We start from the raw sequence: 11,447 nt of genomic DNA on the forward strand, positions 1-11,447 counted from the left end.
TAGTGTAGAAAATATGTTTTGGTTATTATCTATGTAAAGTTATATATGTTTTAAATCAGAATGCAATCAAATACTGTAAAAACTAAATTATGAATTTCGGAAACAAACAAACAATAATTAACTAAATAAATTTAAAACAAAGTAAAACAAACGATGAATATCATTAAAAATTTAAAGAAATAACAAATTTAAATGAAAAAGTTAGTTTTAGAATTAAAATAAACGACAAATAATTTAGAATTCTTTTCTGCAGAAACGGAAAAAAAGAAATCTTTTGCACAATATGTGTGTGTGTATGTGTGTGTGTGTGTGTGTGTGTGTGTGTGTGTGTGTGTGTGTGTGTGTGTGTGTGAACACGCGAAAAAATAAAGATACTTTTTCCACAACAATTTATTTTGTTAATACACAAAAAAACTTTTTCTACAATAATTTTTTTTGTGAGCACATGAAAAAACAAAAATTTTTTTAGAACGAATGGGGGGGAAAAATTGTGCACAAACAGAAAAAAAATTGGAATTATTTACGTTATGGATCCAAATTTGTTGGGGGAAAGAAATTTTGCGGGTTTGTATTACTGTACACATAGATTCGAAAAAGTTGTCAAAAAACAAATATAGAACAAATAAATGTTATCGAAGGCAAAATAAGTTACTTTTCTACCTAACTGGATATATTTTTTGTGTTTTTATTCAGTGTAACATGTTTATTCAGCTCGAAAAACATGCAGTGTTTACCGATGTATTGGAAAATTCAAAATGGCAGCCGACTCTCTCTCGGTGAGGGTACGTTTGGGAAAGGGCATTATAAATAATAAACTAGACAAAATACTGTTAGAAAACAACCGAATACATGTCAACTTATGTCACGGTAACATATATTGAGCGAATTTCTAACAGTATTTTGTCTAGTTTATTATTTATAATACCTTTTCCCAAACGTACCCTCTCCGAGAGAGAGTCGGCTGCCATTTTGAATTTTCCAACTTTTTCGAATCTGTGTACAGTAATACAAACCCAATTTTGCAAAACCAGCAAGAAGAATTTTTAAAAGATCAAAATAATCTAATTGAAACTTTGACGGCACAATTTCACAAACAATTAATGGAAACACCAAAATCATTTTCTCTGGACACCATAGCAAGCGCAATAACGGATTTTTCATTCAATCCGGAGTCAAAGCATACTTTTACTGCTTGATATGGACGGTGGAATGATACCTTTCAATACGAGTTGGACAACGCATGGAGAGACTCTCCATTGCAGAGTATGTTTACTACTTCTTCACAAGCTGGCACAGCAGAACATGAAAGATATTCAAAAAAAAAAACAGGAGATTTCACATTTGATGAAATGACAACAGAGTTACCGGACATTTTTGGTGAGTCTGCATCTTACATCTCATGCCGTACAATTGTTTGAAATGAAAGAAAAATACTACAGATAATTTTGTCAAATATGCTGGAATTGTTAATTTATGATGGAAAAATTTTCGGCTGAAATCACTGACAGAGGATCGATTCATTTTCATCGCACGATTACAATATACAGAAGATGCAGAAATACGCACATGGCTTCTGTCTATGGTTCAAAAAGACAAAGAAATGACCGTACATATTTTGATTAATGGATGTCAAGACTAATAAATCTAAAATAAGACAACAATAGCGCAACAACAAAGCCCGTCGCTTTCAAACAACATCAAATCGGTAGAAAAATCCCCAACTGGAAATGTAAAGAAACCTCCAACACTTTGTTGGTCATGTGGAGAGAGACGCATGTCAACATTGTTCGCGTTGTGGCCACAAGGACGGATTTTGTGGTAAAAATAACCGCAACACTTCCAAGATGAATACTGCACAGCCAAGAGGCAAAAACCACAGAAAGATGCCAGGATGTTTCCAGGAGGCCACATCGAATTCAATTTTTGTCACTTCCAACGTAAATTTTGTAGCTCAGAAAAAATATATACTTGTTCATGAGATAAACAACAAACCAGTGAACTTTCAGTTCGATACTGCTTCGGATATCACTTTAGTTTCACGTCCAACATGGGAGTTGTTGGGAAAACCAACTCTTAAGAAGGCAGCTCATGTTGTTTGTGGTGCATCGGGAAACAAGATACAACTAACTGGTGAGTTAAGTGGTCTCTTTTAAAAGAAAAAAAAATTCAGGTTTGTACTATGTTGCTGATGAATCAATTCTGAATCTTCTTGGTTTGGATTTTATTGAAGAACTTGATCTTTTCAATGTTCTTCTAAACTCGAAAGAGGCTTGCCTTTTTTCTGTTGTTCTTGGCCTTCGGACCGGGATCGAGGTGTAGTATCTGTTCCGGCAGATGCTGCAAGCAAGGACCATATGTGGGGGCGACCCCACATATAAGACCTTGGTCAATGTAGGGGAAACCCTTCATACCAATTGTCAATATCCAGCTCCCCTACTCCCTGGGGAGCTGGTCCCCATTTCCCCTTCACTCTCCACATTAAAAACGACCTTGTGCCTAATTTGCTCAGTGGGGAAGCAAATAAATACCCTGTTGTTCTTGGCCTTCGGGCCAGGATCAAAGTGTAGTACCTCTTCCGGCAGATACTGCAAGCAAAGACCATATGTGGGGGCAAGTCCACATATAAGACCTTGGTAATGTAGGGGCAACCCTTCATACCAATTGTTACTATCCAGCTCCCCTACTCCCCGGGGAGTTGGTCCCCATTTCCCCTTCACTCCTCACATAAAAAATCGGCCTTGTGCCTAATTTGCTCGGTGGGGGAGCAAATAAATACCTTGCCTTTTTTCTGTTGTTCTTGGCCTTCGGGCCGGGATCAAAGTGTAGTATCTGTTCTGCAGATAATTTGTCCCAGTCAATGGATGGGAAACCCTCTATACTGGGACAATTATTATTTTTGGTAACCCGAGTGCCCCCTTTTTGCCTACTTTTAGGAGAGCTGGTTTTTATCCCACATTAAAAACGGCCTTGTGCCTAATTTGCTTTCGTGGGGAAGCAAATAAATACACTAAACTCGATTTTCAATTCTTTTAATAGTAATGCTGTAGCAGTTGCTGAAACATTTTAAGAACATACTTAAAGCAAAGTTCAACAATGTTTTTTCAAGAAGGAAAGTTGTTCTAAAGTTAAAGCAATTTTAAAACTGAAGGCAGATGCAAAGCCAGTCTCAAGAGAAAAGCGTCCCTTTACCATACACAGCTTTATCTACATTAAATGAAACTGTGAAGAAACTTTTCAGCAGATTGGGCATTCCTGAAATCTTAATAGTACTGCATTTACCTTAGCAGAATTTTCTGACTTCTGTAAAAAAAACAGTATTCAGCATCTCAGATCTTCACTTTTCCACCCACAATCAAATGGCCAAGCTGAATCCTTTTTTCGACATATTTAAAAGAGAACTCTTGAAGTTAAAAGGGGAAGAAACTACTTGAAAGATCATAGAAATATTTCTAAGTGGTTACAGAGCTACCCCAAGGTCATGTAAATTCCTACCAGGACAACGTGTATTGGCAAAAGACTACCACAATAGTAAAGAAAAATGAACATCAGGTCACATAGTATGTCGTCCTGATAATGTAATTTATGATGTAATTTATGATGTGGGTGTACAATCATCCATTTGGGTTAGACTTGCAAATTAATTTCGTCATTCATATCTTCCAAAGAGACAATCAAATAACACAATCATTCCATTAAATATTTTACTAGACACATTTGATTTACCTCAAAATGTTCAAGAAACATGCAATAAACAAAGCAAGTCTGAGAAGAAAGATCCAACCCGAATGACACAACGAAGAGGTAAATCAACTTCAACTCTACAAATAGACCCGTATCAAACATTCTACAAGCATCATATTTCAAAGGGAAAATAACTCTAAGGGGCAAATAACTCTAATAAAGAAAGCAAGAGTTACCGCCTTTTATAGATCCTAAAAAGACTAAAGAGTTCTTCTGGAAGAATGGTGGACAATATGGCAGCTCTGCTTGATACTAAATATCGTTCTTTAAATAACGTCAGGTTTCTGCCATGAAAAAATTGTATTTAAATTATAATGAGCTATTTTTACTTATTATTCGAATTCAATGATTCTGACATTGCATTCTCCAAACATTCTCATTATATAAATTTTTCTTAAAAACTAAGGAAAGATAGTAAACAAACATCTACAATATTAAATCAGGGTGAGGTGAATCTTGGGGGGAACAGTTCATTTTCATATCGAAAATTTAATTAAAACCTGATTAAATTTTGTAAGATGGGAGTGACTATAGCCACCCGGGGTGACTTTAATCCAAACAAAAAAAAAGATTAAAAACAAAATGCACAAATACTATAAGCCCTCTGCATTTTTAAACACAATTTACATGTTTTATATGGTTTCATGATTTTACAGACACATTTGGATGCAGGAGTTAATATTTACTGCAGAGCTGCCTTAAAAACAAAATGGCTGCCTAGCTGCAAAGAAGCATTCTGTGAAATTGGCTTCTTCAAACTTTTGTAAATACAAGACCTTATTTGGTGTATTTGTGTTGAAATCTCATTACATTAAGCCTTAAAAATGTTAAACACCATGAAAATAAGCTATTTAATATGATAGTTCACACTGTCCATGGAAGGGAGAAGTGGCCAAAGTCACCCTACTATGTAGCGACATGTGTGGGGTGGCTTTGGCCACCAGTTTGGCAACATTTAATCTTTTTGGGGGGACACACATACTAAGTGTTTTAATCTTTATTTGTTTTTCAGATACTCCAGTACTGTAAATGTGTATCAGAACATGTAGTTGTACTTTTTTGTTTGTATGTTTCAGAAAGCAAGATGCCAAGAAAGTACAAGCCAGTCGTAGGAGGGAGACACTACAACTCCACTCCACCTGAGGTTTTCGAGAGGGCTGTTGCAGACTTGAATAATGGCCAATGTCAGAGGCAGGTGTGCGAAGAATACAATATTCCGAGATCATCTTTTCAGAACTACTTGAGAGTTTCATCTGGTGATAGATTGCCCAAAACGCCAGGTGGTCAGACAGTGCTTTCACACGATGAAAAACAATCCTTGGCTCAGCATTTGGTAGTGTTGTCAGATTGGGGGTTCCCTTTTGATACAATTGACCTTAGAACGACAGTGAAACAGTACCTGGACAGGCAGGGCAAGAACGCCAAACGTTTCAAGGATAACCTTCCAGGCGAAGACTGGTGCCACAGCTTCATGAAGAGACACAAAGACAAAATCAAAAATCGTCTGCGCCAGAACATTTCAAGAAAAAGAGCAGAAGTTAGCAGGGAAACAGGCCAAACTTACTTTGACAATCTAGAGACCAGTCTTGAAGGAGTTTCCCATCTCCCTAGAAAATCTCATCAGTATGCCCTGTATTTAAGAATTCAGGTGATCGCTCATCCCCCTCTCAGTACAGGCCAATAAGTCTCCTGTGCGTCATGAGTAAGTTGCTAGAATCTGTGTTAAATACAGAAGTAATCAACCATCTCAACAAAAATAACCTTCTTAGTGACACTCAATATGGTTTCCGTTCTGCTAGATCTACAGCAGATGTGCTTACAGTTATATCACATAGGATTAGCAAATCTCTCGACGGTGGCAATCTTTCTAGGGCAATTGCTCTTGACATATCTAAAGCCTTTGATAGGGTATGGCATAAAGGTTTATTTCATAAGATCGCTAGCTATGGTATAGCTGGAAAAGTCTTCTCAATTATTAAATCATTTCTTTCTGATAGGTTCATAAGAGTAGTAGTTGAGGGGCAAAAATAAGAGGCTCACAGTATTAATGCCGGTGTCCCTCAGGGGTCCATCCTGAGCCGAACTCTTTTCCTGATCTACATTAATGATCTTCCAAACCACATCCTTACATCATTTGTAGACATTTATGCTGACGACACTACCATTTATGGTAGCACATCTAAGACAGTAAACGACCAAGTTCTCTCCAATTCTCTCTCCTCTGATCTTGAGCACATAGTACAATGGGGAAAGGAGTGGCTGGTTACTTTTAATGCATCTAAAACCAAGCTTCTCTCTTTACATCATCAACATTCTAATCCACATTTGGCATCAATTGAAATGAATGGCTCTCGTCTTCAGGAGGCCTCAAGTTTTGACAAGCTTCTGGGCTTGACCATTACTCCTGATCTTAAATGGAACACGTACATCAAATCTGTTGCCAAGGCCGCTGGAAAAATGGTGGGATCTTTCTATCGATCCGGTAAATATCTCACTGCTGATGCTATTCTCTATCTATATAAGAGCCAGGTACGTCCAAGGATGGAATACTGTTGCCACATCTGGGCAGGAGCTGCTAGAAAGGACTTTTCCTGCCTTGATAGAGTTCAAAATAGACTTCGTAGCCTCGTAGGAGATGTCCTTTTCTCCTCCTTGCAACCTCTATCTCACAGAAGAGATGTTGCGAGTTTGTCTCTGATGTATCGTTATTTTCATGGAAAGTGTTTGACTGAGCTTCAATCTATGGTCCCCCCTTGCCAAACTTTCACAAGAAACACTCGTCTAGCTGTAAACACTATCAATAATTCCCCCCACTCTTTATCTGTGCCTAAACCTAAATGTAGATTCCATGAACAAAGCTTCTTTCTTAGAACTGCACGCCTGTGGAATTGTCTTCCGTTTTCCTGCTTTCCGGCTGACTGCAATATGGTTGTGTTCAAGTCTAAAGTAAATAAGTTCTTGATGAGCCGTTCCATATAAGTTATTAAATTTACCAAATTTTCATTACTAATGATTACTATATTGTCCAATTTCTACTGTACACTCTTTAACCCTTATCCTTGAGTGGCCTCTGGGCCTTGATAATGTGGTGATGCCTATGTAAAAAAAAAAAAAAAAAAAAAAATTCCACCAGCCAACATCATTAATTATGATGAAACCAACCTAACAGATGATCCTGGCAGGAAAAGAATGATCTTCAAGAGGGGTGTTTGTTATCAAGAAAGAATTCTCAACAGTACAAAAACTTCTACGAGCCTCATGCTAGCAGGAACAGCAACAGGAGAAACGCTGCCAGTGTACATTGCATACAAACCAGAGCATCTCTGGTCAACATGGACTGAAGGTGGACCAGCCAGGGATCGATACAATCGTTCAAAATCGGGTTGGTTCAACAACGTCTCTTTCAAAGATTGGTTTCAGACGGTAGCACTTCCATACTGCAAGCAGCTACCAGGAAAAAAGGCCCTCATTGGTGATAACTTGTCATCGCACTTCCGTGAAGACATCCTGAAGCAATGTGAAGAGAATAACATTTATTTCATATGCCTTCCACCAAATGCAACACACTTGTGTCAACCCCTCAACGTTTCCTTCTTCGCACCAATGAAGGCGGCATGGAGACGACTTCTCTCTGACTTCAAGAAGAATGCCACAAAGTCCCAAAGCACCATCTCAAAAGACTTGTTCCCCAAACTCTTGAAGAGACTCATGGAAAAAGAACTGACAAATCAAAAAGATCTTCTTGTGGCAGGCTTCAAGAAATGTGGGATTTTTCCGCTTGATGCGGACAAAGTTCTTCAACGCCTTCAACATATTCCATCCGATCTCTCTGAGTCCATCAGTGAAGTCTTCACCTCTGAGCTGAAGAGGCTTCGATGTGGACACAAACCTGGAACCAACATTGGAAGACCAAACAAGCGGAAAAAACTTGACATTGCCCCATGGAGAACCATTTCTACAAGGCCAGCTTCAACACCAGGGAACAGCAGACATGATGACGATGCTGACAATGTCACAGACACTGAAGGAAGATGGTCGGAGCCTTCCAAACCCAATGACCGCCAGAACATCTTTGACATTTTTAGTAAAGGGTGTATGGCTCACCATACCAGTACCAGTACCCAGTACCATTACCCAAGTAGCCTACTGGTACCCAGTATATACTAATACCATTGATAAAGTACCGTACAGTATGGCACCATAGGTGCTGTATCATGTTGATTCTTAAAGTACCGGTACCATTAGAACTGTAGACAACAGTACCTGGTAGCCGGTAAATGGAACTGTACTGAATCAAAACGTTTTTTTTTTTTTAATATCAGTATTATTCTTGTGTTCTCATTTCTGAAGTATTTACCGATACTGTACCATACTGGTACCGTAGTTCTGATGTGAAGATATCACTCAATTCAAAAGCACAGTGTTGCATTCCTATTCAAATATGTTCCTTTATTATCTATCACGTGTTGATGGTGAGCAGAACCAATAAAAAGATTTGAAACGACGCAGTAAAGTTTGTAATTTTTTGGCAAAATTTGAAGTTATGGAGTGTGCAAAACCAACTAAAATAAGTGTGTAGACTCTTCTTGCTTTGTTTGTATGCCAAACTCACCCCAGTGCATGAGACTCTTAAAGCTAAACACATTTTATATAGGTGGGTCAAAGCCACCCCATGCTGGGGTGACTTTGGCCACCAAAAATTATGGCCTACTACCACCAAACACATAATATTTGCCAAAGTGTCTCTTGCTCTGTCTGTTCCTACCCCCCCCCCCGTCTACATACTTATACACCAGCAGTAATCTTGTGCGTGCCTTGTTTAAAAAAATATGAAGCATGTTGTGTCTAAAATGGATCAAAGTCACCCCATTTTACGGTAATAAATGTTGCGTCATAAAATTTGTTGATGCAAAAAATTCAAAACTATTTCAAAATATATAAACAAAGTTTAGTTTACAAATGACTGCATAGACGTTTTTTATGTGTTTTTTATTACCATATTTGGTACATACCGTCATAATTATGTATTTATGATATATACATGCAGTGTGTCATTACAGTAATGTATATATAATTGTTCATTTATAAACCCATCAACGTTTAGCAGGTGACCCAGTCATAAAATATGTTAATATATGATATTTTAATTTGTCCAGATTTTGCATATATTATTATAAAATTGTGACTTCAATTGTGACTTCAAAAGTAAAAAAAATAAGTATTTGGATGCCATCAGCTAGTACCAAAACCGAAAGCAAAACTGTAGCATTCAAAGCAGGTGACGTTACCACTGTACCAACGTGACACGCATATGAACTGATTTAAAATAAACAAAGATGAATATGCAAAATGTATAATGATTTTTTTTTTCAATTCTAACCTTTTTGACATTTTAAAAAATATTTTAACCAGCTAAAATCCATAAAAGAATGGTCTATGAAAAATCCAATCATTTGATGCCTCTGGCGCCATTCTGCAATGTGGAGTTTGAAAATATGGAGACAGACAGACAGAAATACAGACATACATATAGCAGTGAATTTTATAAATTAGATGTATAATATCGATTCATTATAATGGGTGTATATAATGTATCAATGTGTCAACATATAAATGTGATGGATGAGTGTCCGAGTTTGTGTAGGTTCAACACAAAGAACAGTTCACAGAAACGTCAATCAACCGTTCAATAAAATATAACCCTTTGGTAATGGACTAATAATCTCCGTTCACTGGCGGTTCGTACTCGATTTGAAACTGTAAGAAAATTCTTCCAACTTTGATGCAATTATTGCAAGACAACTTCTTGTTAACTTTAAATCTCCTGATTTCTGTTCCTGTGTAATCAGCATCACAGTGGCTAGTTCTTATTATTTATTATTACATATTGTTATTATTACATATTGTTGTTATTACATATTGTTATTATTACACATTGTTGTTATTACATATTGTTGCTATTACATATTGTTGTTATTACCTATTGTTGTTATTACATATTGTTATTATTACATATTGTTATTATTACATATTGGTATTATTACATATTGTTTTTATTGCATGCTGCTGTTATTACATATTGTTATCACATATTGTTATTATTACATATTGCTGTTATTATATATTGTTGCTATTACATATTTATATTGTTAAGTATTGTTGATATTACATATTGTTATTATTACATATTGTTTTTATTACATATTGTTGTTATTATATATTGTTATTATTACATATAGTTATTATTACATATTGTTGTTATTATATATTGTTGTTATTACATATTGTTATTATTACATATTCTTGTTATTACATATTATTGTTATTACATATTTTTATTATTATATAATATTGTTATTACATATTGTTGTTATTACGTATTGTTGTTATTACATATTCTATTTATTACATATTTTTATTGTTACATATTGTTGTTATTACATATTTTTATTATTACATAATGTTATTCTTACATATTTTTATTATTACATATTTTTGTTATTACATATTGTTGTTATTACATATTGTTATTATTATATATTGTTATTATAACATATTGTTGTTATTACATATCTTTATTATTACATATTGTTGTTATTACGTATTGTTGTAATTACATATTAGGATTATTACATATTGTAATTATTACATATTTTTATTATTACATATTGTTGTTATTACATATCCTTGTTATTACATAATGTTATTATTACATATTTTTGTTATTACATTTTTTGTTATTACATATTGTTATTATTACATATTGTTGTTATTACATATTGTAATTATTACTTATTGTTATTATTTCACAGTGTTGTTATTACATATTGTTATTATTACATGTTGCTATTATTATATATTGTTGTTATTACATATTGTAATTATTACATATTGTTATTATAACATATTCATTTTATTACATATTGTTGTTATTACATATTGTAATTATTACATATTGTTATTATTACATATTATTCTAATTACATCTCTCAGGTGTAAGGTGACGATCTATCACCAAACAAATCTCTCAGTAAAAAATCAACCCCCTCCTCGATTTCATCGTTAATCTAACATTATCAAAATATTTCTTTGTTCTGCTGAGCCAATCAATTACGTCAGTGTTCAGAATCAGCCCATGCTTGCTTTTTCCATTTAAGAAGAAGAACATTTCCAGCTACTAACCCGTTTCTCACCTATATGCTTACTAACGGAGATAACCAATAAAGTTGCTTTTAAAGTTAGAATGAGACATTTTTCTTGCCTTCAGTTTTAACTATTTTTAACTATTTTTAGTATTTTTAACTATCATCTTAACACGGTCCCCAGTTGCAGAGATTTGGCACATCCTAAATCGAAAAACAAGAATGTTTTAGTGTGATGATAATAGCATTACTATACATGATGAGATGGTTTGGTGGCAGAAGATGAGAAAAAACGATAAATGCTGACTTAGATGTAATAAAATATTGCTAAAATGATTAGATGGTTTGGTGGCAGAAGATGAGAAAAAATGATAAACGCTGAATTAGATGTAATAAAATATTGCTAACATGATGGATGGCTTGATGCCAGAAGATTAGAAAAAACGATAAATGTTGAATTAGATGTAATAAAATATTGCTACACATGATGAGATTGTTTGGTGGCAGAAGATGAGTAAAAACGATAAATGCTAAATTAGGTGTAATAAAATATTGCTACACATG

The 11,447-nt window shown here is 35.0% G+C and overlaps 1 protein-coding gene across 1 annotated transcript; it reads left to right on the forward strand.

Annotated features, from left to right (window-relative positions):
- Positions 1-410: 410 nt before the first annotated feature.
- Positions 411-10,192, forward strand: LOC145278232 (uncharacterized). Its single transcript, XM_080130522.1, has 3 exons — positions 411-2,130; positions 4,818-5,416; positions 6,847-10,192. Exons 1-3 carry the CDS (start codon positions 1,845-1,847, stop codon positions 7,906-7,908), a joined length of 1,947 nt encoding a protein of 648 aa, XP_079986648.1. The 5' UTR covers positions 411-1,844; the 3' UTR covers positions 7,909-10,192.
- Positions 10,193-11,447: the final 1,255 nt, after the last annotated feature.

The sequence above is a fragment of the Euprymna scolopes genome, chromosome 6, assembly GCF_053919585.1.
Source record: "Euprymna scolopes isolate OS-2025 chromosome 6, ASM5391958v1, whole genome shotgun sequence".
NCBI lineage: Eukaryota > Metazoa > Mollusca > Cephalopoda > Sepiida > Sepiolidae > Euprymna > Euprymna scolopes.

Excerpts from the sequence above, each read along its gene's own strand:
- LOC145278232 (XM_080130522.1), top strand. The coding sequence starts at position 1,845 with ATGAATACTGCACAGCCAAGAGGCAAAAACCACAGAAAGATGCCAGGA. Across the intron at positions 2,131-4,817 it reads AAACAAGATACAACTAACTG|AAAGCAAGATGCCAAGAAAG; the intron begins GTGAGTTAAGTG and ends TGTATGTTTCAG. Across the intron at positions 5,417-6,846 it reads CTCATCCCCCTCTCAGTACA|AAAAAAAAAAAAAAAAAAAT; the intron begins GGCCAATAAGTC and ends GCCTATGTAAAA.